This window comes from Ochotona princeps, chromosome 11 (assembly GCF_030435755.1).
Source record: "Ochotona princeps isolate mOchPri1 chromosome 11, mOchPri1.hap1, whole genome shotgun sequence".
Lineage (NCBI taxonomy): Eukaryota > Metazoa > Chordata > Mammalia > Lagomorpha > Ochotonidae > Ochotona > Ochotona princeps.
Genome location: NC_080842.1, coordinates 50,876,540 through 50,903,421, shown reverse-complemented (window position 1 = coordinate 50,903,421; position 26,882 = coordinate 50,876,540). Strand labels below are relative to the sequence as shown.

Below are 26,882 nucleotides of genomic sequence, written 5' to 3'. Positions count from 1 at the left end.
TGAGGTTAGCACTCTCTGAAACGGCAGGGTGTCTTCTCAACTGTGGACTTGAAGCCCACAACACTGACCTAAAGTCTGGTGCTCTGCTTCCACAGTATCACGCCATTATCCATTTGCTTTGACTATCCTACAATATAAGGAAATTTCTTACTCACAGAAAGCCTTGAGTCAGTCAAAATCCAATGTAGGCAACTGAATGAGTGACTTTCAACTTCTCAAAAACTTAATTTCCTCTTCCGTAAAGACAGGAAATAAAATTATATAGCACAAGATGTTGTAAGAATGACATGAGCTGAGTACTTAGGCCGTTATTTGCCACAAAACAGGTAACAATAAACATAGTTCCTTTTCCCCCAAACAGTAAAGTGTCTACAAGGTACTAACTCAAAATTCCAACCTCAGTTCTTGTAAACCACATCAGATTCAGTATTCTACCTGCCTTCACCAACCCTGAAAAATCTTAACCAATTACAGAAGCAGGTATTCTAAAATTATTTGGAAACACTCAACAGGATGGTTTTAGAGCAGTCACAATTTAATTCATTTTGTCTGTTTTAAATCCTTTAATTACAATGTTCCGATATGTAATTAAACCTCAACATCAGAGCCAAACAATCATTTAAATGATAACAATGAAACTTTTTGTTTGTTATAACTTGGAACTGTGTGGTCTCTCTCAAACTCATCTACTTAAACTCCCAAATAGTTGGACTAATTTATTTTGGAGTGGAGAAGGGAGTAGCACCAGGAAGTCATGGAAGGAGGGGTACTTCTCAAATTTTTTCATTTCTTTTTTAAGTTAAATGTGGGCACTGAATCGCAAGCTCCATGGGCTGCCTCTTCCAAACATCCCACCCACTGGCTATAATGCAGAGCTGGAGCTGGGCGGCCACCTGGCCAAAGGAGAACCCAGAACTGCACAAAGCTTATCTTCAGCATCTAAATGAGGAGTGAAGAGGCCGGCCAGACTCGCCCAGAGAGCAACATTTCTCATCTCACCAGTGAACCAGCTCTGTTCTGCCCACTCCTTACCCCAAGGCTGTGCCCACTGTCTGCCAGAGAAACGAATAAGCCCAAAGGTTGAGCAATTTATATTAAGCACATAAAAAAGGCAAGATGTGGAAAATCATCCTTTCTGGTACACATGGTATACAGCTTCCAACGCTGCTGCCAAGAGACAGAAGTTTAATGAGATTCTTCCCTAGCCAGGGCGTCAAAGAGACATTGCCACAACCCACTGGGCAGCCATCTGCCTTTCTTTTCTCAACTTTGGGACTTCTCATAAGAACATGCTTATTATTTTATGATACCCTCAACTCCTTATCTCAGAATCTCAGCACGACTGCAGAGGCTGATTAATGTTCTGTTCTCTCCAAAGAGCAGCAGAGCAGCAGGATACAGTGCAAAGAGAATGAACTTTGAAAGCAAGCAGGCTGGGTCATCCCAGAGAGGCGCGCGCGCGCACACACACACACACACACACACACACACACACTGACACAGGCTGCAGGTGCTTTTTCTCTGAATGCTGACTGATACAATGCCAATGGAATGTTTGGGGCATTATTTCAACCCTTCAGGCCTCAGCTGCCTCACTGGAAGTAAGCACTTCGCAGAATTATGAGAAACAAGTTTTAAAATGCACAGGCAGGGCTCCACCCAAAGCGTGGCATGCAGCAGGCACTCAAATGACTTCCCATCTTTCTTCTTGCTTTCCTCCACTCAGCCTTCAAACACTAACAGGATCTCTGAGGCCAGGGGTGGCTACTGGCAGTTCAGGGCACCTTCTCTCCACAGAGGTCTCAAGACTTGCCGGCAGGTCTGTGCTCCTTAGCCTGTCCTTTGTACACACCCAATTCTAAGCACGGAATAAAACCCAAAAGGCAGCTGTGAGAGGACAGCCTCCCTCCTCCACCTGCTAGTCCTCAGTGATCCATCAAAACACATCCCCACCTCAGGGAGGGATTTTACCCAGGGCATCTGGTGCTAAAGTTCTCTTTACTTTACCATCCAGCTCAGCAGGTCTCCAAATTCCTCAGGAAACTGACTCGGATAGCCTTGAACCTGACTATGTACTTATCTGTGTCATCAATGAAACATGGAAGGAAAATGGAAATGTCCCATCTAATGAAACATACCACGTGCTGGCCTTTCCCGGGAGCGCAGAGCTGAAGGAAACACGGGCTTGCTAATAACGACTCGCCACCATCCTGTTGGCGTCCTAGCCTGTCCTGGTTTCCATGAAAACGCCAGGCCGAAGTTTAAAGGCTGTCGGCCACGGCCAGCGTTTCAGAACCAACAGTGCCTGTGCAGCCTTGTGGAGGAGACAGTTGGTGTTGGAAGGTACCCAGTGGCTTATTCAGACCATCAACCCCACCCCCAAAAGCAGGCTGGGAAGAGCTTGCTGATGTCAGATTCCAGGCTGGGGTAACCCCAAATGGCCAAGAAGGTGCAAGCTTATTATTTTTTAACCACCGGAACCCCCGGAATCTGCAGCAATACAAACAGGCGTGTGAGCCAGAACTTCGGCAAAAGTTAGACCTCCTTCAAGAAACTCCTGATCGGAAGTTCCACTGGCGAAGACAACACTTCGGCATCGCTGTTGGTGGCTTCCTACCCTGACCGCAGAAGGTTCCTTCTCTGATGACAGAAAGCCACACAAAAAAGGAAAAAAAAAAAAAAAAAAAAACAGTCACAAAGAGCCTTCCCCTTTTCAGTGTCTGGTGTATTCAACGCCTACAGGGATCAATCGTGACCTGTGGCAAGAATCCCGCGACCAATGAGAAACGCTCAGGAAGAAACAGAGATTTCCCAAGTACTATTTTTTTTTTTCTCAAATACTTTAGGGTGAAAGGAGGGACAGAGGCACCGACAGCCCACCCCGTCGCCGGTGTCGTCCGCTCCCGGGCCTGGGGACAGGGCAGCAAGGGACGGGGTCCGCCCCGAGGTAGGCGACTCCATCAGGCCCAGTCCCTCCGAGGAGCCCGGGGGAAGGGAAGGCGGCGTCGGCGACCGCGAAGCATGGGTCGGGGCCGCTGCCGTGCACCGGGGCCTTGAGCGGGCGCCCCCGACAGCAAGATCCGGGACGCGAGCGGCTGCAGCGCAGAGCGCGGCTCCCGCCCGACCCCTCGCCCTCCTTCCACGTCCCGGGGACCCGACCCGGCCCCGGGCACCGGGCGGGCCACTCACCCGAGGCCACCAGCGGTGAACACACGGCGCCTCCCGCGAAGACGGCAGCGGCGAGGACGGTGGACGCGGGCAGTCTCGGTTGAGCCATCGCCGGGTCCCTGCGCCCTCCTCCCCGGTGCGCCCGGTCCCGCGCTCCAGCCGGCGGTGCTGCTCCGGCGCGCGGGCGGACTGAGACTCAGACCTCGGTCGCCGACCCCGCCCCGCCGTGGCCCCACCCACTGCGCCCCGGGCAGCCCCCAGCACTGGCCTGACGCCCGCCTTGGCCCCGCCCACCGCACCCCGCCCCTCCCCGACGGTCCGCCTCCTTTTCAAACCCAAATGCGGCCGCAAGGCGCCGGGGAGACCAAAGCCCCGCCCACGCCCCGCCCACCGGAAGCTGGGCCCCGCCTCCCCGCGCCGCGCTCGCGGGAGCTGAGCGCGCGGCATTTACGTGAGGGCTGGGAGCGGGAACCTCGGGCGACAACCGGTTCCGGGCGGCTCCTCCGCCTCGCATGCCGCTAGACGAGCGTGGGAAGACTGAGAGACCGGGCGGCCCGGCAGCGCCCTGGAGAGAGAGTACGGTCTGTTTTCTCTGTCAAACCCCTCCGCTAAGCATGGCCCTCAGTTTCTGGTCTGGCAGGCGTTCTGCTTACTAAGTTTGGTTGAAAATCCAGGAAAAGAGAGAAGTTCTATCTCCCTGAAAGTTGCTTCTTACACTCTATGAATACTCCCATGAAGTAGCTGTTCAGGAGCCCCGGTCACTTATTACCTCCTTCTGCCCTCACATCAGCCCTGTGAGGTGCGTATTATTCCTGTTTCACAGGCCAGGAAGTGAAGCCCACGACGTCTGGGCCACCATGACTGTGGTCACTAGCTGTTTGCTCGCTGACGGGCCTTCTGTGTCTCTCCACCGCAGCACACAGTGATGGGTCGGAAGCAGGGCCCTTAGGCATACCCCGATACCCAGGAACACCAAGCAAGCAGAGGGGGCCAGCCAGGCACTGTGGGTCCTCCCAGAATGCCATTTTTCCTGGAGCTGGCTGGCAAACTCATTTTCTGGAGAGCTTGTTATCCTCCCACGGAGCCCTCCTCGTGGTCAGCGAGGCTCTCAGGAACATTTGCCCGGACGTGGGAATGGCCAGGAACACAGCTCAGATCGCTATACCAGCCTGGGGCTGAAGGAGACAGTGCCTGGCCTTTGAAGGCACTGGCAGGTGCTGGAGCCCCTGGGCTGAGCTGTGGCATGTTCACACCCCACTGTCTGGCAGGATTGGCAAACAGCCTGTCCTGGTTTTATACCAACATAAAGACTGTGTGCACAGGAAATGATCTCCCAACGTTCTCAACTAAGGGTGAGGAAAACCCAGGGCCTAGAAATTAAACTGTGCTTTGCCAGCCACAACCAGCTAGGTGCGTCACAGGGCCTGCTGCAAAATAAATAAAAAAGAAAAAGCCAACTTGCAGCATGACCAGAATAGAGTATCAATTGTATTGTGGGGCCCTTCTAACCACAGGAGGTGGGGCCAACCTGATGGTGCAGGCTAACCCAGCCCTGGCTGTTGTCCCTGTTTAGGGAATTAACCGAAGGATGGAAGACTACTTTCTCACCTAAAACTTCAGAAGGAAAGCAAATGCAGGATGTGTGATCATACACCAATGCTTGGGCCAAGGCATCCATGACAAATGCAGACTATCCTTTGACAATTGGATATTGTTTCACTCTACTCCCACAGACTGAATTTGCTATTTAACCAGATAAGATCGTTTTGAACAACATTTCAAATCAAATGTTTACTTAGGATTCTCTGGAAAAAAAAATACCATTCTGTGTTTAACAGTGGTAGAAACCTCAGTCATCTTCCCAGCCCTTTATCTTACAAATGAAAGCTGTGGAAGTGACTTGTCTGATATCTCACATCTGCTATGAGAAAGGATGGGAAGCCAGGGCTCGGAAATCCCCCTTCCCAGACTCTACAACACGTAGCCGCGTGATGCCCTATCCCTAATTTTCACATAACCCCATATGCATTGCATTTGCACATCTTGTTCTAGGAAGAGAGGGAAGACAAGAAAATAAATTATTTTCCGGGTCCATAACTCTACAAATCTTGTTAGCATGACCGAAAAAGTCTGTTATGTAGGTATCACTAAATGCTCACTTTTATTGGAATGTTAGGATTCTGGTGTAATGGAAATTCTCTTCTGTGTTATGGAGCTATCATAATTCATTCTGAGGAAATGAAATTAACACTGCAAAACTAAGTGATTGTTCCACTTTTTTAGAAAATAAATAGAGGTAGTTTCAACCATAGCTCTCAGTTATTTATCCTTTGAATCTGGCCCAGTTCTGTGATAAGCACTTTTCCAGCGTACTTTCATCAAAATCGCATACTGAGTTTACATTTGGGAAAGTACTGCTAATGACCCTGCTGTCAGAGCTGAGGTTTGAGGGAAGGAGCCATTTACCCAAGTGGCACAGCTGCTTCTTGGCTCTGCCAGGACCCAGATCCAGGATCAGCTTACTCCAGGGCTGTGCTTGCAAACTCTGCTTGCTGCATCTGCTTCTGCCATGCAGAAAGCTAGGACATACAATGTTTCTCTTTTGCCCTATGAAGTTTTACTCCCTTGCATGCTTAACCTGTATTTTTTAAAAATCATTTCATTTTTATAAGGTGAAGCAGTTTAATGTATTTCATGCTACAGATTCAGGAACACAGTAATACTTCCCACCCTACCCTCTCTACTGCCTGCACTCCCCACCTACACCCTCCTTCCTTCTTTTTTTTTTTTTTAAGTTTGATAATGGCATATTTTCAGTTCACTTCACAGTCAAAGGCTTTACACTCCACTAGATAAATAAATCAACAAATAGGAAATGGAGAAAAACACCATTCGTCAAGAGTATACACAGGGCCCAGCACGATAGTGTAGTGGTTAAGGTCCTCACCTTGAATGCGCCGGGATCCCATATAGGCGCCGGTTCTAATCCTGGCAACCCTGCTTCCCATCCAGCTCCCTGCTTGTGGCCTGGGAAAGCAGTTGAGGATAGCCCAAAGCCTTGGGACTCTGCACCTGTGTGGGAGACCCAGAAAGAAGTTCCTTGCTCCTGGCTTCGGATCGGCACAGCGCTCACTTGTAGAGTGAATCATGGGACGGAAGATCTTCCTCTCTGTCTCTCCTTCTCTCTGTATATCTGCCTTTCCAATAAAATAAATTTTTTAAAAAAATAAATTTTTACAAAAACTGTAAACAATAATCAAATCTCAACATGTCCATTTTCCTCACATAGATTATTTTCTCTATACTCTTTATTAATTAGCACAGATTGAGGAAAACATGTTATTTGTCTTGGGAACTGGCTTATTTCAGTAAGCATAATGGTTTCTGGTTTCATCCATTTTGTTGCAAAAGACAGGATCTCATTCTTGTTTATGGGTGAATAGTATCCCATAATTTTGTGTGTGAGTGTGTGTCCCACTTTTTTTATCCAGTCATCAGTTGGTGAACATCTGGGTTGATTCGATATCTTACCCATTGTGAATTGACCTGCTATGAACATGGAAGCATAGATAATTTTTTCATGTGCTGACTTCATTCCTAGCCTTTTAGAAAATGTTTGTTTTCATCTACTTAAAAGGCAGAGTAAGTGAAGAAAGAGATAGAGAACTTGATTTGCTAATTCACTCTGCAAATACGCACAATAGCCAATGCTGGACCAGACCAAAGCCAAGAGCCCAGCATTTCATGTAGGTCGTCTACATGACTGGCAGAGGCCCAAGTACTTGAGCTGACATCTGTTGTCTCCAAAGAAATTAGGTAGAAAGGGAAGGAAGCAGGACTCAGACCAGCACTCCAGTGCAAGATGTGGCCAATCCAAAGTGGCTTAATCCACTGAATTTATATACCTGCTCCAACCTAGCATTTTGAATGCTTTTCAACAAATTTACTTGCGTATTTTTTTCTTCATGAAGAGTAGTTTATTTGTAAATGAAAATGGGTATACATCAGAATTCATGGGATCAAATTGCCAAACTTACCTGAAGTATCTTTTTCCTGTTATTTTCTTGAAGTTTCCGCCCCCAGTTTTGCTTTAAGAATTCACTTATGTGTTTCCCTTAGTAAGAGTCTTTCCTGTCTTCTGCTTTCTGCTTAGGTGGTAATTTTAACCACCGTCATTTAAATGTGTAAGACTCCAAAGGCTGCTATTTTGTCTAATTAGTGTTGAAAATACTTCCGCAGAAGGGCTGTGTAGAATTTATTCTTTCTGTGATTTGGATGTCGTCAGCTATCCTTTTCAAAGGTTATATCCAGGAAATAATCTTCCAGTTCTTGAACAGTTACATAGCTGCTTTGATCTGACAAGTATACACTGTGTTCCTAGTGCTGGCCTGAGGATGGGCAATTGGAGGGAAGCGTTAGCTGCATGTTTAATAAAAGATCTTAACATTGTTTACAGAAAGTTTTACACTTTCCTGGGAGAATGGAAGCAACTAAATATGGAAATAGGAATGGTCAATGGCCCAGGGCCCTAGCAGTGACTCACTGCCTCTGTGGCTCTCAGAAGCTTCTTTGGGGCTGGACTTGCCCCCTAAAACCCAGGAGGTGACAAGATAATTCTGCATATATCCATCTAGACCTAAGATTCTATACCCCACTGAGCAATCCAGTTATAACATGTCAATGTCAGGCTAGCCTGCAGCATTTCTCAGTACTTCGTTGTGGAGGAGTGTTATATGAATACAAGTTTAGGTGTTTAGTTGCACCCTGGCCTCTTCTGACTAAATGTCAGTAGCAACCTGCCAAAGGTATGATCATCAAAAATGTCTGCAGATATTACCAGATGTGCCCAAAAAAGTCACTCCTGGTTTAGAACAACTAGACTTCAAGACCCAAAAGAACGTATCCTGAGACTCTGAGCAAAGCTTTGTGGAGGAGCCATACCTTGAGATGATTCTTTTTCCTTTTGTTTCTTAAAGGACACAGAGCCCTCCCAATTGTTGGTTGAGTCCACAACTTCCTACCATAGCCAGGGCTAGGCCAGGATGAAGTCAGGAACCAGGAACTCAATCCTGGCTTTGGTATGAATGGCAGAGACTCAAGTACTTGAGCCATCACCTATTCTTCTCTGAGTGCTTGGGCTACCTTGCAAGAAGTACAATATTGGGATGTATGGAGAGGTAAAAGAGCTGTGGAAATGGATCTACAGGAAAAAGATTTACATAGTGCATGCTGCACAGTGATTATCCATGAGAGAAAGAAGAAGGAGAGATACGGTGACAATTACTTGGATAATAGTTGGACATAATAGTCAATAAAAGGAAAATGGAAAGTTACAGATGCCCAGGAAATTGCCATAAATCATAATAAGTGATTCTGTAACCAGATAGATGTTTTTAAAAGAGGATGAGAAGAATTCACATTGTTCGATTAGATATTTCCTCTGATAAATCAAGGAGCCAGAAATAGAAGTCCTAGTTTTGTCTACATGCTCAGAGGATTCTCATCATTAGAAGCAGAGATTTGGGCACAGCGCAGTAGCCTAGCAGCTAAAGTCCTTGCCTTGCATGTGACTGGATCCCATATAGGCACCGGTTCTAATCCTAGCAGCCCCGCTTCATATCCAGCTCCCTGCTTGTGGCCTGGGAAGGCAGTAGAGGACGACCCAAGGCCTTGGGACACTGCACCCTTGTGGGAGGCCCGGAGGAGGCTCCTTGCTCCTGGCTTCAGATTTACTCAAGTTCAGCCTTTGTGGTCACTTGGGGAGTGAAACAGCAAATGGAAGATCTTCCTCTCTGTCTCTCTTCTTCTCTGTATATCTGCTTTTCCAATCAAAATAAAATAAATCTTAAAGGAAAAAAGACAAGAATCAGAGACTTAACCTCTGTCCAGTTCTTGGACCACCACATCAAGTTATGTTTGTGGACACAGGTTATCCTAAAAATCATGAGTAAGTCACTCTGAATATTGTTTTAACTAGAGCCTCAAAGTTGAAAGAGCAAGAGAGAATTACAGTAAAGAGCCATGTGGTTCACAGTAAAACCCACAAGTGCTCATCCAGAGGGCAATGTGCAAGGTATATTCTTAGGCAGCCTTTGTTTAGGCTGTAATCAACATAAACTTAAGCAATGGTTCATAAACAGAAAATTTATCATATAGCTAAAGTGATTGGACAGAAAGAAAGAGGTCCAGGACCCAAGCCCACATGTTGAGGCTTCTGTGGCTGCTTCCCACAAGACTGCTCAGTGCACCCTGCACAGATAGGCTGTGGATCAGTTTCCTCAGCTAGGAGAACAAGGGACTTCTCAGCTGTTAACTTCAAGATTGAATGTTCACCCTCATAGAGACCCTGAGCATGTCCTCCCAACAACCAATAAGTTCTACATAGCAAAGCATCATGGAAGCCAATAGAGACAAGAGTTACCTGAACAAGCAAATGGTCATCAGTGTCAGACATGCTGAGGAGTCCAGTGAAATAGGACCGGAAAGTTGTCCAGCAAACCAGGCAACATGGAAGTTACTGAGGAACTTTGTAGAAAGACATTATGAGAGTATAGGGGTAGAGGACAGAATGTAATGGCTACCAGTGAAAATAGTAGTCAGGAGTTCTTCTTCTAGAAACTTGGCTGAGACAGAAGAAAGAATGGTAAAGGGATCTTGAGGATCAAGAGAATGTTTTAGGAAGTAGATGAGATTTTGAGGGATTATTGGAAACTACACACAGAAGAAGCAAAGAAACCAGAGCAAGGAGAATAACTCTTGGCAAAATCCAGAAGAGCCTGATGACAGAATTAAGAGTATAGGAGATGTTGGCAACAGCTTCATGCTTATTGGAGGGAAAGACAAAAGGTTAAAATGTGATGAATTTTCAGATAAGCAGAAAGTTGGGGTGGCATAAATGAGCACAAATTCATTTTCTGATCATTAAATGTATGAAAATGGTACAAAAGTTTTCAGGAGACTGTGGCAGGACCCACAGTACAGGTGTTTGTGTTGTATACTATACAAATGTAGCATCTATTAGCTTATCCCAGAATATAAAGGCCAGAGATTCTGGCTTCCTGTTTGAGTTTTGAGGAAGTAGATGAGTGCCTCCTGCTGAATATTATATGAAAGGGATGCATGTACTTGGGAGAAGAGCTCACATATTTGCTCTCACTGACACACATGTACATGCACACATTCGCATACATGCATAGCTGTGCTCTATGTCAGGCTATCAGCAGCCTTTGTTACTTCTTTTTTTAAAGATTTATTTGTTTTTATGGGAAAAGCAGATTTACAGAAAGAAGGAGAGACAGAATGATCTTTCGTGCACCAAATCACTTCCCAAGTGGCCGCAACAGCCAGAGCTGAGCAGATTTGAAGCCAGGAGCTAGGAGGAGCTTCTTCCAGGTCTCCCTGCATGTGCAGGGTCCCAAGGCTTTGGGCCATCCTCTGTTGCTTTCCCAGGCCACACGCAGGGAGCTTGAAGGGAAGCAGAGCAGTTGGGACACAATATGGGATCCTAGTGCGTGCAAGACGAGGACTTCAGCCGCTAGGCTGCTGCACCAGGCCCCCCTTATTACTTTGCTTGCCCTCATAGGCATTGTTTGGACCTAGTGCACGCCAACCCTGCCCTTCTTTACCTGTGGACTTTAGATAGCAGTAGCCCATAATATGCCACAAGTAGACCTCATGGAAACCCCACAAGTGGTGGGGGAATGCAGGAAGTTGTAGCAATGTGGACACTGATGTGTATGTGTGCAACTAGAGATATTTCCCATCCAGACTTGGGAAATCCTGCTTGTCCCCTAGGTCAGAGCTATCCAGATTGAGCCAATCAGAAGAAGGAGCATGTTTTGCTAGTTGTCAGGTGCCTTGAGTGTGGCAAAGTTGAAACGGTGACTGGCAGGGACAGGAGAGCTTCCCAGTGTGTGTGCTGAACACAGCTGCAGCTGGAGTCCATAAAGGCTTCATGGCCCAATCTACGCCACTGAATGGGACTCTGCTGTCACGTACTGGATGTGAGAGGCAGGAATGGAGAAGCCAGATAGGATAGATCTAGGTTTAGTGTTTTTCTAGTGAGAAACCTGGTGTTCTTCAATATTTTTTTTAAAGATTTATTTAATTTTATTGGAAAGGCAGATATACAGAGAGGAGGAGAGAAAGAGAGGAAGACCTTCCATCCCATGATTCACTCCCCAAGTGGCCACAACGGCTGGAGCTGTGCTGACCTGAAGCCAGGAGCCAGGAGCTCTTCCGGGTCTCCCACAAGGGTGCAGGGTCCCAAGGCTTTGGGCTATCCTCGACTGCTTTCCCAGGCTACAAACAGGGAGCTAGATGGGAAGCAGGGTTCCTGGGATTAGAACCAGCGCCCATATGGAATCCTGGCGTGCAAGGCAAGGACTTTAGCCACTATGCTATCGTGCCAGGCCCTTCATTATTTTTTTATTTATGTGGGAGAGACAGAGAGAGAGGGAGAAACAAAGACAGAGACAAAGAGAGTTTCATCAAAATGCTTACAACAGTCAGGAGCCAGGAACTCAGTCCAAGCCTCTAATGTTGGGCCTAATCACTAAAGTCATTATCTTTGCCTCCCAGGGTACACGCTGGCAGGAGGCTGAAATCTGGAGTGGAACCAGGACTCAAACTTAGATACACTGATGCTGAAGGTGAGTGTCCCAACCAATGCCTTACCATTAAACCAGACCCCCACCCTGGCATCTGATGTTTTTAAGAGGTTTTAGAGGTCTCTAGAGGTGTTGAAAGAGAAGTGTTCAAAGCAGTGAGCTTCTGAATAGATTGGTAAACCTGAGAAAGATTGATCTGCTAACAATATTTGGAAGACCTGAAAAGTTTGTGGTACCAAAGGATAAAGAAGTAGATCCTTTGGCAGCCTAATCCCTGTTGCCAATTTCTTTGGGACTCTGAAAATCCCGCAGGGACTATCCTGTTGCCAAGGCCTAGGTTCATAGTACAAATTCTGCTTTTCTTCCATTCAGCATTGCCAACAAGTTCATCTCCTTGCCTCGCTTCTTATATCTACTACATAAACTCTTCCGTTTTAGGGAAATGATTCTCCCATGTCCCCCTCCTGGATTCAGTATGCTTCACACCTCCATGTTACCCAGGAAGGTAGGATGGCATGGGTTTTTCTAATTCAGAACCAAAGAGAGGACAAGAACGAGGAATATGAAGAAGTTACAAAATTACAGAAATTTACTGTTTGTGTGGTCTTAGTCAGACTTCATCATATATGTTAACAATATGAATTATTGCTAAGTGAAAAAAAGTTACAATCTTTACAAATATAAATGCAGTACCATCCACATAAAAAATTTTATAATTTTCAGGTAGCCACATTAAAATAGTAAAATTCATTTTAATAATGTTTCATATAGCCTCACATATTCAAAGTATTATCATTTTAACATGTAAGCAAAAGTATAAAATGACTGTTAGATATTTAATATTGCTTTTATCCTACTATACCTCCAAAATTTACTTTTTTATCTTACGTTTATAGCAGATGTCAGTTGACCTAGCCTCATTTCAGGTACTCAAGAGCCCCATGAGAACTGCCAACTACCATGTTAGGGCTGTGCTCTAGTTCCTAAGTCCTTTTCAGGGTGATGACTTTTGGGATTTTTACCTTTTGCTTCTGCCCTGAAGGGTGAGAGTAATCAAAACTTTATCTTTTTTTTTTTTTTTTTGAAGATTTATTTATATAGGAAAGTCATATATACTGAGAGGGAGAGTCAGAGAGGAAGATCTTCCGTCCACTGATTCATTCCCCAAGTGGCTGCAACAGCCAGAGCTGAGCTGATCCGGAGCCAGAATACAAGAGCCTCTTCTGGGTCTCCCACACAGGTGCAGGGTCCCAAGGCTTTGGGCCGTCCTCTGCTGCTTTCCCAGGCCACAAGCAGGGAGCTGGATGGAAAGTGGGGCTGCTGGGATTAGAACCAGTGGCCATATGGGATCCTGGCGCATGCAAGGCCAGGACTTTAGCCAATAGACTATGGTGCCAGGTCACTTCTTTATCCTTGAAACCTTCCAGTAACGTCTCTAAGTTTCTCTCTTCAGCCTCTGTGAAGATACCATAATACAAACGAAAGGTATTTCAGATGTATTATCAACTGAATAATACAACTCTGAGTAATACAACTGAATAATACAACTCTGAGATTCTTCCCTGGGCCAGGCCCAGTGGTCAATCACTGGTAGTATGCTTGGCCAAAAGGAAGGCTGGACACAAATGGCACACTCCTTCCCCTGCCATAAACTATCCTCACCTGATTGCCTGCTGTGAGATTCACGCAGCAGCTAGAGTCTAACTGATCTTTTCTTCTGGAACCACACAGTAGGGCAGAAGAAGACAGGTATCCATTTCATGCTTTTTTTCATTCTGAAAGAATGGTAAGATTTTTTTTTTTACTTGACTTTGCAAAGGCAACAGTATGTCTACAACTTTTTCTCCCTTTGGGTTTGTGTTCTTGGTAGTTCCAAGTTGTGCATTTAACCTCTCCATTCTGGGTTCCATTCTACTCTAAAACCAGAGCCCACTCACATTGTTATCCCCAGGATCATGTCTTGGTTTCCTGCAAGGTCATTTTCAAAGCCTGCATCCCTAGCCTGATGTAATTCCAGCCTTTGATCTCTGAGTAGCTGCTATCCATGCAGAGGATCCCAACTTCTCCCTCTCAGCCAAGACTCTCTTGTCTCGTCCACCTGCGTTTGAATTGAAGAAGTTTGATTTCTTAGCCACCCCAATCCAGTCCAAACTGCCATCTACTTCTGCAGTCAGATGGTTCTTAGCTTTTCTCTGGATACAATGCCAGGGTAGTCTGTCTGACTATACGTGCTTGACCACACCTGTTGCTCCTTCCCAAACATGTACACTGCCAATTTCTCACCCCCGTTAGATACACATTCTAATGGGCAGTGTATAACATACAAACTTATACTGAAGGTTTGGCCAGTGTTATTTATGAATCCAGCAGCAACAAAACAGGAAATGAGACAACTTCTTTTTTTTTAACTCCTTACCACCCCGCCCTGGGGAAGTCCTCAGTAGAGTCCACCTTACTACTGGGTGGACCCAACTCTCCTCTTTGCCCTACTTCTGCCTTTGTCTCTCCTCTGCTAGAAATCCAAAACCATTGTCATCTCCCCGTCAAAAGACATTGGAAATTCTCATTACCTGATTGCTATGCAGATGACTAGTCAACCTATTTTGGACTGTAAGGATTGTATCTAAGCTGGAGTTAATCTGCAAGTAGAAGAATCCCGGGGCAGATGGGGTTAGAGCTTGGATGGGGAAAGCATTGCATGTTTATTGTCAGGAACCTCGAAGTGAAGGGTGAACCGTGGCACAGTGGTAAAGATGCCACTTGGGAGGCCTGTGTCCCGCATCCGAGTGCTGCTTCTTGCTAATGTGCACCCAGAGAGGCAACCGTTGACGATGGCTCAGACACTTCAGTCCCTGCCACCCACCCCTGAGAGTCGGATTGAGTTCCTGTCTCCCAGCTGTTGAGTGGCCCAGCCTCAACTAGCTTAGGCATTTGGGGAGCAAGCCAGCAGAAGGGAGATATCCTTTGCTTTCTCTGTCTCTGTCACTTTGCCTTTCACATAAATTAATTAATTTTTGAAAATTTGTCAGAGTAGGCAACAAACCACAGTAATAGTGGCAGTATCTATGACACTGGCACTAAGAAAAGCAGATATTTTCATATCTGGTAGTTATCACAGTATGTTGCTTATGCCCATGTTATTTTTAAAATTACTTTGTTATTTAAAGTTGCAGATTGAATTTTAAAAAAGAAACTTTAAATTGAATTTTAAAGTGTAAAAGACCAAATATCTGTCATATTTCCTAAAGTATTTGAATGACAATATGTAAATATAATTGAGTTTCTTTGTAATATTACATGTTATATTTTATGCATGCAAAATGTGATTCTGAGAAGTTCTGCAGACCACAGCAGCTACCAGAGAGATGCAACATGCACAGGCATGCGCACACACGCACAACCTCAGACCTAGGTCTTGCCTTTGCATAATTACACCCATGGGGATTTTTCCTATGCAAAGGTTATCTTCCCAGATGCTGCTTTTCTGGAAACTGCTGCAGTTATAACCAGGCTTTAGGGAGTTCAAGTTGCATTAACTAACCAGTCACACAGAGCTATAAATATATTCAGTGGGCAGTGCTTTACTTGCCTGTCAATGGAATTTAGAAAAATCCCCTTAATTCTCAATTTTTCTAGTACCTTTAAAGTAAAAAGTTGCTCATTAAAGTCAGTCCTCTATAATTTAGAAATTTCTTCCAATCCCTTACTGCGCCCCTGCAGACAGAGTACCTACATAGGGAAGGTGGACCCAACGATGCCCCAGGCGATCCCTAGCTGTTGGTGGTGGTAAGGGGTGGCCCTGTAGGCTGTCAATCCACTGGCTCTCTAAAAATTGTTTTCAGCCTGGAGCACTGTCACCAAGGTCATGCCTCCATCCCGAGGCACTAACTACCCAGTGACTGGTTACTTAAGGTGAGAAGAGAGGAGAAGTGCTCTCCCAAGGACAGGCATCTCCAGAACACCCTATAGGAAAGACTGAGGCACCTGTTGTAACTCTACTCCAGTTACTGACCCCCTCTGTGCAGTCCCATCACCCCCACACAGGTGTGAACCCAGCAGGCACTGCCTAACACATTTTCTGCATGCAAATCCCATCCCAGAGTCTGCACCCTAGGGGAGCCAGGCTCTTTCATTTCCCATCCTGCTGAACAATTTGCTGTTGTTACTTCTTACTTTCACAGGCTTAGACTGTAAGAGAAAGAGAAGGAGAAATAAATTCTACCTCAGTATTCTCTTCAAAGCTGAGGGATCATGGGAGATGTTGACAACAGATTTTCTCTTATGGGAATTTGCAGAGTTCTTTGGAGACACCTCCAAACATCCTCCTGCTCCCATCTCGGGAAAACTTATGTTCCACCATTCTCTTTGATACAGGAGAACATCTACTCTGGAGGACTTGTTCCCCCTTCTACAGCCTGTGGATACCCGGCCACCTATAGCTTCTTCCCCCTCGGGGTTGCTTGCAGGTTAGGCCCAGTCTTGTAGACAACACCCATACCCCTTACATGCTGGTGCCATAGGAACATATTCTTTGCTACAGAGTATTATGGGATGGGCTTCAAAGAGAAGGTGACACTGAGGAAAGAGAATCGGGGCTGATATGCTAGGCAGTATTATAGCCCCCAAACACAACATGTTTTACTCCTTGGAACTTGAAACTATATTAGAGAATAAGGCAAAGGGAACCAATTTGAAGATGGAATTTAAGGGCTACCCTTTGACTTAAACATGGGGATAGTTTTCTGGGCTACTTAGATGAACCCAATGAGATCAGAAAGGTGTTTAGGAATAAAGGAGAGTGGCACAGAGTAAGGGCAGTCAAAGGAATATGTGACTGTGAATGAAAAATGCTGGTTGTGCAGGTAGAAGACAGGGCCATGTGCCAAGCAAAGTGGGAGGCCCCTCCAAGTTGGAGAGGCCAAAGAATCCTATTTTCTCCCAGAGTCTCCAGAAAGGAATGCAGCCCTGCCTGATTTCTGCTCAGGGTGACCCATTTCACACTTATGTGCTCCAGATGCCACAAAGGATACACTGGGGCTGGCTAGGCTGCTGAATCTGTGCTCCTTTGTTAGAAAGGACACAGAGAGCTACAAAGGTGATAACCCAAGGCTCTATACCATGGCTCATGGAGAGTTAGTGGAAAAAAGTCCTCTGGGAGGGTTATAAAGAAAGACTAAGACTGTTAACCATGTATCCTACTCTAGAAAAATAACATCTGGGAGTATGAACTCAGTGCTATAAACTGGAGCAATACCAGCAGGGTGACAAGGGTCTATACCAGCCATGGGTCTCGGGAAACCTAGAAATACATGCACAACTTAAAAAAAAAAAGTCTCATCAGGCCCAGCGCAAAAGCCTAGTGGTTCGTATTCTGGCTGCTCCACTTCCCGTCCAGCTCCCTGCTTGTGGTCTGGGAAAGCAGTCAAGGATGACGCAAAGCCTTGGGACACTACCGATGTGGGAGACCTGGAAGAAGCTCCTGGCTCCTGACTTTGGATTGGCTAAACTCCGTCCTTTTTGGCCACTTGGGGAGTAAGCCAGTGGACAGAATATCTTTGTCTCTCCTTTGTATATCTATCTTTCCAATAAAAATAAATAGATCAGGCTGGTACAGTGGCCTAGCAGCTAAAGTCCTCACCTTGAACACGCCGGGATCCCATGTGGACACTGGTTCTAATCCCAGCAGCCCTGCTTCCCATCCAGCTCCCTACTTGTGGCCTGAGAAAGCAGTCAAAGACAGCCCAAAGTCTTGACTCTTCATCTGCATGGGAGACCTGGAGGAAGCTCCTGGCTCCTGGCTTTGGATCAGTGCAGCTCTGGCCATTGTGGCTGCTTGGGGAGTAAGTCATCGGATGAAAGATCTTCCTCTCTGTCTCTCCTCTTCTCTGTATCTCTGACTTTGCAATAAAAATCAAACAAATCTTGAAAAAAAATCTTAAAAAAAAGAGAGAAGCTCATCATCCTTAGTACTAAAGTAAGAGTCAAAATACAAAACAGGTGCACTGACCAAAACTTCTCACCCTCGTTCATTCATTCTGCTTCTCTCACTCTTTTTCCCTCCTTCCCCTCCTCCTTTCCTGTCTGCCTCCCTTCCTTCATCGTGTTCAAAATAGAATCCATTTCTGTATTGTGCCAGCCTGTTTACTGGAAAAATAGCATGTGGTTATAAGTGCTGAAGCTAGTTAGACTTGGCCTCAGGTCCCTGGTAGTGAATACGGTGCCATGTACTCATTATGCGCTCAATGAATGGTTTGATGTGGAGCTGTAGACTTTGTGGATGATGTGAATGGATTCATCAGTCCTGTTAAGCCACATGAACCTAAACAATGACGTAAGCCAAGAATATTATGCCAAATCTCAATGAAGCAAAGAACAAATGAATGATTTTTTTTCCCCTGATGAACCTTAGTGTAATTTCTGAGTTAGAAGCACAATGAAAAGATTAGCTGTAGTTTTCCTAACAACGTTTTATATTCAAAATTGACATTTATGAGTTCCCTGCAGATTGGTTTTTAATTCCCTCTCTTGTACTTGTAGACTCTCAAAAAGTAAAAAGCTATTTGGTCACAGTCATGAAGGAAAAAAATACTAGACTGAAATGCCGCTTGGGGAGACTTGTCCCTTGACTTCTTTTTTCTTTTTAAGGATTTATTTATTTACTGGAAAGGCAAGGTGGAAGAGGTGGAGGAACAGACAGAAGCAAAGAGATTTCCACCTGCTGGTTCACTGCCCAAATGACCACAAGAGCCAGGTCTGAGCCAAATAGAAGCCAGGAGCCAGGAACACCATCTAGGCCTTCCACGTGGGTGACAGAGCCCCAATAACATGGATCATCATTTTTGAAAAGATTTATTTACTTTTATTGGAAAGTAAGAAATACAAAGAGATAGGAAGAAAGGGGATAATCTTCTATCTGTTGATTCACTCCCCAAGTGGCCACAATCGTTGGAACTGAGCCGATCTGAAGCCAGGAGCCAGGAGCCTCTTCCAGGTCTCCCACGTGGGTGTAGGGTCCCAAGACCTTGGGCTGTCCTAGACAGAGACACCGAAGGGGTCTTTGGAAAGGTCTTGGGATTTTAAGCCTTCTCAAACCACTCCTTGTTGGGTGGGAAACATACAGGTAATATGTTTCCCATTGGTGGTCTCTTAACTAACCAATTAGGAAATGGCTGAACAAATCTTGTGCCACGCACTCAAAGGTGTGGCCATGATTTCAGTAGGCTTGGGTGGTTTCACTAAGATCACACAAAAATCTGTGTGCCTTTTCCATTCATTTTGATCAGGTCAAGAGATGGAAATTTAAGCAGTAGCAGTCATCCTCAGTTCTGGGGACTATTTTAAGATTTTCAGGGAAAAAGAGGTTAGCAAGGGTGCTGGGACCTCCCTTTGGATGAGACAATGGTGAGGGCAGGTGGAGCGAGACAGGCTTAAACATGGTAGTACCCATGCTCGTGAATCCTTGCCCAGTGGACAGCAGGGCCACTCCTGCAATGACTGTGCCACTGGGGTCTGACTGGACTTAGTCCCCATTCTGACATAAATTTTGGCCCAGGCTATACAAGGGAGAAGAGGGCAAGTCTTTCTCTTTAGCCTGTTCATTGTCTTTACTTGGTTGCTTAGATGGGATCTCACAATTCTCAAGTAGACTGCCATACCCCTCTTGCTTACAATTTGACCCCTGGATCTTGGGGGTAAAAAGACTTACTCTTCTTCTGCGGGAAGGCCTGGCCTAAATACTTCCTTGCTGATGGTTTGGCCTTTCACTGAAAGTCTTAATCATAATATCTTACAATTGGACCTCTAATGTAGATGTTGGAGAAAGTGAGTAAAAGTTCTTTATGCCCAGATGTTTTTCCATCTCCCAGGGACACCTCAGGGATGACAGAATTAAAACAAAACAAAACAGAACAAGACAAAAAAAAACCCTTAGTTCTAGCAACTATGAAGCTAGCACCCTAGGTGCTAGCTGATCCAGAGGATGAGTGTCATTTCCAGGTAGATAGAACCCTCCTTCCTCTTTGAAGCAGTCACCTGAAAGACTCCTTTCTGCTGTCCCTCCTGCACAGAGACCTCATCCCTGCTTACTGCTCCCCACCCCAGAAGAGCCCTGCCATCCTTATCCTAATGCCACAGGGAGGAAAGCTTCTAAGCCTTATTATGGCACAAGGGGAGAAGCAATGCTTTCTCTTCAAGAGATGGAGTAGGAAAGTTTGGTGTACAAATTGTCTATAAACCTTTCTCTCTTGGAATATTAAAAGAAATCAGAAATCATTTGGGCAGTTATACTGACAACTCTGATCAATATGTACAAACTTTTGAAATACTTCAATCTGTATATGACGTGGCTTGAAAAGATGTGATATACAAAGATGTGATGTTACTGTTACTGACCTCTTCAGAAAGAGAGAGGGTGCTGGCAGAGGATTGTTAGTCTGGAGACAATTATTATGTAGCCCAGGAGAAAACCTTGAAAGACAAGATGAATATCTCCATTGGAGCAGAGGCAGTTCCGACAAAAAAATACCAACTGGGATCCAGAGGATGAAAGGCATGAGTGGGAACAAAGTCATTTCATTTATCGTATTTTGGAGGGATGAAGAAGGGCAAAAGTTAAGCCTCTGAACTATAGCCAACTCACCACTGTTCATCAGGGAGAGACTGAGCCACCAATGACCTTTCTAGAATGCCTCAAGGGGGAGATTGTAAAATTCACTAACTTGGACCCAGACAAAGAGGAATGTGAAGCGAACCCAAGGACAAGATCCTTGTACAGTCTGCCCTGGATATCAAAAGAAAGCTTCAAAAACTTATGGCAGACCCTGATAAGTCCTCCCTGGACCAGTTGATCAGGCAGCCAATACTGCTTACTATAATTGAGACTTAGAAAAGGAAAGACAAAGGAATCATAGTGAAATTCTGGCATTTGAGTGCATCCACCTCAGGAAAAAAGACCCCATGGTGCTGCTACAACTGTGGGAAGCCAGGCCATTTCCAGAGGGAATGCCTTCAGACCAAAGGCCAGGAATCTCCTCTGGGTCCATGCCTCATTTGTAAGGGGGATCATTTGAAATCACAATGCCCCTGGCTCTGAAAGGAATCAGGGTATGGCTGACCAGGACCCAGAGTGATGGTTCCCAGGTTCTCCTGTCCAGGCTCCCCCCACCTGGGTTCATACTGAGGAGCCTCACATCTCCCTGATAGTGGGATCTCAGAAGATCAATTTTTTATTAGATACATGTGCTTAATTTTCTGTGTTGCCTTTCCTCCTGTGCCAAGATCTTCTTTAAAAGTAGCTGTACAAGGCATCTCTGGTAGCTTCTCAAATATTTCACCCAACCATTGTTTCATCCTTGGTAAGCTCCACTTCCACCACTTTTTTCTTGATATTTCTGAGACACTTGTCCCTTTATTGGAGGTGAGATATATTGGCGAAGGTCTTTGTAACCTTAGTCTTACCTCCTGGTGTTTAAGATTGTTTTCCCCTCTCTGAGGTACACATTGACCCTGCAGTCTGAGGTCAGCACCCCCAATCAACCAGATCATCCAAAACCAGTACACACCTGTAGACCACCAGAGGCTTTGAGGCAGGTTTTCAAACTGGTACCTGCCAAATAAATTTAGCAACCAAAATGCTGACTGCATGGGCAGGAATTGCATAGCACAGGACTGCAATCCAAAATATCACTCACACCTAAGGACGACATTTGCTGGGCAGATTAGATGCCCTTAGTGCTTCATATAAGTGCTTAGTGGGAAAGGTATTCAAAAGTCTGCTATGTTTGGACCATGTATTTTTTAAAAGATTTATTTTATTTTTATTGGAAAGTCAGACATACAGAGAGGAGAAGAGACAGAGAGGAAGGTCTTCCATCTGTTGATTCACTCCCCAAGCAGGCACAATGGCCAGAGCTCAGCTGATCCAAAGCCAGGAGCCAGGATCCTCTTCCAGGTCTCCCACATGGGTGCAGAGTCCCAAGGATTTGGGCTGTCCTTGACTGCTTTCTCAGGTCACAAGCAGGGAGCTGGATGGGAAGTGGATCAGCCAGGATACAAACTAGTGCCCATATGGGATCCCTATGCGTGTTCAAGGTGAACACTTTAACTGCTAGGCTACCGTGCCACGCCCCACATGCCTTTTTAAGGATATAATTCTGAAACTCTCTCTCTATATATATATCTTCTAGCAACAGCAATTAAACAAAAAAACTCATTTTAATCTGGACTTGTGGGAAGATGCTTTCTAGTTCTTTTTAAGAACTGAACCTTTTAGGGCAGAGTGGAGCCAAAGAGCTTTGAGTGATGACAGAAATGGCCATTATCTACACTACTCTGTTGCCACAAGTCACATCTAGCAATGGAACATTTGAAATGGGACTACTGAGTCTGAGAAATGGAATTATAAACTGTATTTTAATCTTCATTAATTTAAATTTAAATGTGAATAGCCACAATAGCTATCATATTGATTAGCACAATGGGAAAAGGCAAACTACATGACGATACTTCAAAAAGTTTAGAGAACTCGATTTAAAGGATAGGTTTACTCTGGTGAAAAACTCTTTGAAATTCATGCATAGTTTTTTCATCGTGAGGATTTGCCATGATTTTTTTTTGAATACCCCTCAAGTGCTATTTAAAGCATTTTGCCTTTTTTAAAAAATCAAATATTTATTGGTTTTTATTGGAAAGGCAGATTTACCAGTTTACTTCTTAAATGGTCATAACAGCCAGAATTGAACAAATCTGAAGCTGGGAGCCAGAGCTTCCTTCCTCTTAGTCTCCCATGTGGGTACAGAGTCCCAAGGACTTGTGCTGTGTTCTGCTGCATTCCCAGGCTGTAAGCAAAGAGCTGGCTCAGAATTGAAGCAGCCGGGACACGAACTGGTCCCCATATAGGATGCTGCCACTTGCAGACAGAGGCTTAACTTGTTGAGCCACCAACTCCAAGCATTTTGGCTTTAAGAGAAAATTTTTGATCCCGAATTATTGCCACTTTAAATATTTTTTAATTTTTATTTTTAGACACAGCACCACTCCCTTGCCTAGTATTTAGTTAATCACAGGTTCTCATGAAATAGCAGCATACAAATGATATCTAACAACTTGGAAAACCTGTACCTTTACAAGAGCTATGGTGATTTTAGTTTCCATTAAGTATTTAAAGACTATTAAGAAGTGTATTGTTACTCAGATTTTGTGCAGTAGTTTGAGATGTGATAAAATATGGCAAATTTACATCATTGGGGAGTTAAGTATATCTAATCATCACTCATTCTGGGACAGGAAACACAGAACAGTCCACTTGAAGCTTTGTGACTCACCTGTGGAAAGGAGGTAAATGAGATTTGGGCTCCTGGCTGGGAAGAAACTAATAAATTGCACCTGATCAGGTAAAACTGGGCTTTGATCTCACTTCATTCATGCTTCCATGGCAGCCTCAAATGTTTAGGGAAATGCACACAGTGAAAAATTGTACATGAATTTCAAAGTATTTTTGCTCCAAATAAGTTTATCACTTAATCCCACCTTCTCATAGACTTTTTTAAAAAGATTTTTTTTTATGATCATTTGAAAGGCAAATTTTACAGAGAAGGAAAAACAGACAGAAGTCTTCCATTTACTGGTTCAGTAATTCCCCAAATGGCCACTGTTGCTGGAGCTCAACTCATCTCAAGTCAGGAGCCAGGAGCTTTTCCCAGGTCTTGCACAGGGGCCCAAAGAATTGAGCCATCCTCTCCTACTTTCCCAGGTTGTAGCATGGAGCTGGATCAGAAGTGGAACAGCAGGGACATGAACCAACACCCAGATGGGACGCCTGTGCCAGAGGCAAAGGGTTAGCTTGCTGTACTACTTTGCTGGCCCCTCCCATAGGCTTTTTGACATACCTTTGTATTTCAGATCTTGTTATCATCACCTTCATTGTTGATCCAGCCAATGCCAACAAAGACGTCAGAATGGTGCCCTATTTTGCCATAGGAACTGTTAACAGGATGACTTCTTGTCCTCCAATTTTTTGAAGAAAACCACTGCCCCACTCAGAATATTCCCTGTGTCATGCAGGCCTACAACAGCCTATACTTCCTTGTTTGTTTGTTTTGCTAACATTTATTTTCATTTGAAAGGCAGATTTTACGGAGAAAAGGAGAGATAGATAAGATCTTCTATCCCCTGGTTCACTCCCCAAATGGATGCAACTGCCAAAGCTGAGCTGATCCAAAGCTGGGAGCCAGGAGCTACTTCCAAGTCTCCTACTTGGGTGCAGGGTTCCAAGGATCTGAGCCATCTTCTACTGCTTTCCCAGGCCAAAGGCAGAGAGCTGGACTGGAAGTGGAGCAGCTAGGACACAAATTGGTGCCCATATGGGATGCAGTTGCTGCAGGGAGTGGATTAGCCTGTTGTACCATCGTGCCTACCCCATACTTCCTGTTTATTAATATTCCTTGCACTCCACTTGGTCAGTATCTGTCTTCTATGCCAGAAGCTCTGTGAGGTTGGGCAAAATGAGTATTGTCTTTTGCATCACTATACTCTTATCTTCAGTGCCTGGAGCTCTGCAAACATTTGATGAATATATGAATGAATTTAATTTTCACAGCAACATGAGGAATGAGTTTCTATCCCCTTTGTGAATGAGCTCAGGGTCTCTCAGCCGAGTGGGAAACAGGATTTAAACCCAGTTCTGTCTTTAAGTCCAGTACTCTTTTTGTTATATGGAAGTTACTTCCCTATATTCGTTCTCTAGGTTGGTACTGAGCATTTATTTCTATATCTGTTGTCTGAGAGATATATGGACACTGTAAGTGCCTCCAGCAAGAACACTACTACAATGAAAAGAACTGCTGCCACTGAAGAATTAAATACAAGAAGGGGACCGTCTTGGATCCCAGTGTTCTTGTCACCCAGAGTCAATCACCATGGCCACCACTACCTTTCTTTGTGTTGGATCACTGACCAGTTATTAAATGTATTTATTTGAGAGGGAGAAAAGGGAGAGAACAGCACTTGCATCTACTCATTTCACTCTCTAGATACCTGCAACAGCCAGACCAGGCCATGCTAGGCCAGGCTGAAGCCAGCAGCTGAAAGTTCATTCCAAGTCTCCCACATGGGTGTCAGGAACTCAATGATTTGAACCATCACCTGCTCCCTGCTGAGCTGCACACTAGTAGGAAGCTAGAATTGGGAGCCCCAGGGCTGTCCTTGACATTCCAGTATGGGCTGTGAGTAGCCAAATGCCCTCCACTCACTGCTTAATTTTACCTTTCCTCATGGACTATTTTGAGACTTTACTGGCTACTGTGGTGCTGTTATATCCTCTAGATTCTGTTATGATCAAATTATGTAGTATGGTATTGTTAGATGATGACCACTGACCGCCCGCCTGCTGGTGGAATAATATCAGCAAGTTGTTCAAAGTTGTAATGGAAGCTTTATTGAAAAATCCACCCCTGGGGCCCCTTTGCGCAGAGCAGAAGGAAGATGGAGGCGAAAGGGCTCCTGAGATACGTGTTGAGGAGTTTTATACCCCTCTAGACATGTGGGCAGGCAAAGGGGTTTTCTGTGCCCCAGCTATGCAAGGGAATGTCCATTTAGGTGTGCCGTTGGTCAACTGGAATCCTGCCAGGTCGGTGACGTAACTGGCTCCTGTGGCCCCTCCTGTTCCAGGCTGAAGCCTGGGAGACATGCCGGGTCCAGAGCAGACCAGCCCCTCGTCTGCAGTGCCCTGGGCAACCATCAGTTATGTGATATCATCATTCACCAAACTAGAAGGGAGAGGGGATTTGGGATACACCCTATTCCCTTCTTTTTTCTTTTTTTTTTGCAAATGCGATGGTGACGTTCAATCAGACTTGAAGATGTATTCAAGCCCCACAGCCCTGGAAGGAGAACAAAGCAATTTTGCCTGCCCCTGGCCCACCCACCTTCCCATTAGTCTCCAGACACCAGCTGCAGTGGAGCACCCATTTCAGACATGGCTTTTCTCAGTCCAGTCAGTGCTGTCAACACAATCAGCTCCATAGTGCAATTAGCATAATTTGTAGATCATTGTCTGACCATGTTTTGGTTTTCTGCTCATCTCTCTCATTAAAATAATGCCTTTGCTTGTCAACAGGCCTGCCATGATCACAGCAGTTTTCTTTCCTATCTGGCAGATCCTACCAACCCTCCAAAATTTGGCTCACACTTGTGTGTATGAAGTCTAAGCATTGCAAAGGCCATGCACTCTCTGAAGCCTGTAAGGAAGGATTTCTTGCATCTTTCTAGAAGCTGCTAGCATTCCTTGACTTGCAGCAAGATGATTCCCCTCACTGCCTCTTTCCTCGGATGCCACTCCTTCTGGGTCTCTGTTTTTTCTCTTCTTATAAGCACACTAATCATACTGGATTAAGGGTCCATTCAATTGCATATGACCTCATTTTCATAGTTACTTTGACAATAACTTACTTACTTATTCTTTAGAGCAATGTAATTCAGTCCATAACAGTATGAGAGTACTTGGAAAAGTTTGTGGAAAATGAAGTTAAAAGATGTTTACTTTGAAACAAATAATCTTTGAGATCTGCTCATAGTGTTTCATAATAGTCATTTCCGTGGACTTTTGGAAGACCCTTTGTGTGTATCCAGAAGTGAATGCTTCAGATTTAAATGTCACTGAGTGAAACCAATATCCAGATCAAGAACAGAGTGTTGCCAGAACCAAGTGCCTTCGTGTAATCTTTATCCTGAGCTAACTTTTAATGAAGCGGATTCCTTTTTTCTTTTAGGTGTTGTCCACACCAGAAAGCTTACCCCCTTGAAAGTTGAAAATGCTGTGATCTGTTATATTTACAAAGATATGCAATCATAATCATTGTGTAATTCTAAAACATTTTCATCATCCCAGAAAGAAATATTTCATCCAATGGCATTCATTCATATCACTAGCACTCCTTAGTCTCTAATCTAGCTTCTGTTGCCCTCACTTTGCCTATTCTGGATGCTCATTTCATAGAAATGGTATCATACAATATGTGGCCTTTGGGTTCTGGCTGCTTTTACTTTGCATAATGTTCTCAGGGTCCATTTATATGGTAACATGTGTTGGTCTTTTCATGACTGTATACT

General features: G+C 44.8%; 2 protein-coding genes across 3 annotated transcripts in view; one reads left to right on the top strand and one right to left on the bottom strand.

Annotated features, from left to right (window-relative positions):
• RELL1 (RELT like 1) overlaps window positions 1-3,385 on the bottom strand; it is a 51,364-nt gene extending 47,979 nt beyond the window's left edge. Inside the window, exon 1 of the mRNA XM_058670222.1 lies at window positions 3,190-3,385. Coding sequence (XP_058526205.1) covers window positions 3,190-3,277 — 88 coding nt within the window. The 5' untranslated portion in view covers window positions 3,278-3,385. The remainder of the gene's footprint in view (window positions 1-3,189) is intronic.
• A 220-nt stretch (window positions 3,386-3,605) lies between these two features.
• PGM2 (phosphoglucomutase 2) overlaps window positions 3,606-26,882 on the top strand; it is a 147,809-nt gene continuing 124,532 nt past the window's right edge. Inside the window, exons 1-2 of one of the 2 annotated variants that reach the window (XM_058670221.1) lie at window positions 3,606-3,749; window positions 11,749-11,823. In XM_058670221.1, coding sequence (XP_058526204.1) covers window positions 11,811-11,823 — 13 coding nt within the window. In that variant the 5' untranslated portion in view covers window positions 3,606-3,749; window positions 11,749-11,810. The remainder of the gene's footprint in view (window positions 3,750-11,748; window positions 11,824-26,882) is intronic. The other variant, XM_058670220.1, reaches the window with a different exon arrangement.